The 1,675-nt window shown below is 13.0% G+C and overlaps 1 protein-coding gene across 1 annotated transcript; it reads right to left on the bottom strand.

The window, feature by feature from the left end:
- Positions 1–300: 300 nt before the first annotated feature.
- PRSY57_1202300 (high mobility group protein B1, putative) lies at positions 301–594 on the bottom strand (the record flags this gene model as incomplete). The annotated part of the gene is made up of 1 exon (XM_012908454.1): positions 301–594. The coding sequence occupies one exon, from the start codon at positions 592–594 to the stop codon at positions 301–303; it is 294 nt and encodes a 97-aa protein (XP_012763908.1).
- Positions 595–1,675: the final 1,081 nt, after the last annotated feature.

The raw sequence follows: 1,675 nt of genomic DNA on the forward strand, positions 1-1,675 counted from the left end.
AAATATATATATATATATATATATATATATATATATAATAAAAAATAGATAGTCTAAAAAAAAAAAAAAATATAAAAAAAAAAAAAAAAATAAAAATATATATATATATATATATATATATATATATATATATATATATATATATATATATATATATATATAAATATATATACATAATTAAACATATACATTTTAAATATATATATTATATATATATATATGTATATGTTATAATTATTGCCTATTTGGTTAGCTTATTGTTTATATATATATATATTTTATTTTTTCTCTCAAGCCAATTTAAGCTTTCATTTTCATATTTGCATATTCTGCTTTTTCTTTTTCGTATCTTAATTTATCTTCTTGTGCTTTTTTTTCAAAAGGGGCCTTTTCTTTTTCTCCTAGTTTATTCCATGCTTCTCCGATCATCTTTCCTACTGTTGCTACATCTTTACTTAACTCTGGTTGTTTACTTATAATTTCTGCTCTTTTCTCCTTTGCAAAAAACATATAGGCTGATAAGGATCTCTTGGGGGCATGTGGGTCTTTTTTGTTTTTTCTTCTTTTACGAACTTCTTTTCCTGTATTCTTCATTTTGACTTGTTATAAATTGTATATCCGAAAAAATTTTATAAATAATCAAAGTTATCAAAATAATCAATACGTAAATATATATATATATATATATATATATATATATATATATATATATATTGTATTAAGAAGCAAAGGTTTATATAAATAAAACTATGTTATGCCTTATATATAAATAAATAAAATTTATATACGAAAGAATATAAAATGAGAAAAAAATGAATAAATAATTATATATATATATATTATATATATCTAAAACAGTCATACAAAAGAATTAAAATACAAGGTATATACATACATACATACATATATATATATATATATATATATATAAAATATTCAAAACTAATACAATTAATAATATTATTGATAAATCTTTAAAAAAAATATGTTTATTTAAAAAAGCAACTCAGAATATTTTGATACAAATATTGTAATATATAATGTAATATTATATTTTAATATCAACACTTTAAAATGGTTTTATAAAATTATATATATATATAAAAAAAATAAAATTGAATAATATGATATTCATAAACTTGGGGTTAAAATAAATATATCATATATATATATATATATATATTTATAAATATATATAATATAATATATAATATAATATATATAATATATTATTATATATAATCAACTATTTTTAATATAAAATATAAAAACATATTATTATATATATATATATATATATATATATATATGTATTTATATTATTCTTTCTTTTTTTTTATTCGCTTTATATTATATATATATATATTATTATTATTATTAATATATTTATTTAAAAAAAAAAAAAAAAAAAAGCAAAAGGAATTTTAATAAGGATTATAATTATATATAATAATAAAATTCATCATAGTAATATAAAAAAAGTATTCGTTTATATATATTTATTTATATATAATTTAATATATATATATTATTATATATATATATTAATATATTATTATATTATTTTTTAAAACATTTAAAACAAACAAAATATATATATTATTTATATTGTATACGCATAATAAAAAAAAAAAATATATAATATTATATTTTTAAATATATATATATATTATAT

This window comes from Plasmodium reichenowi, chromosome 12 (assembly GCF_001601855.1).
Source record: "Plasmodium reichenowi strain SY57 chromosome 12, whole genome shotgun sequence".
Taxonomy (NCBI): domain Eukaryota; phylum Apicomplexa; class Aconoidasida; order Haemosporida; family Plasmodiidae; genus Plasmodium; species Plasmodium reichenowi.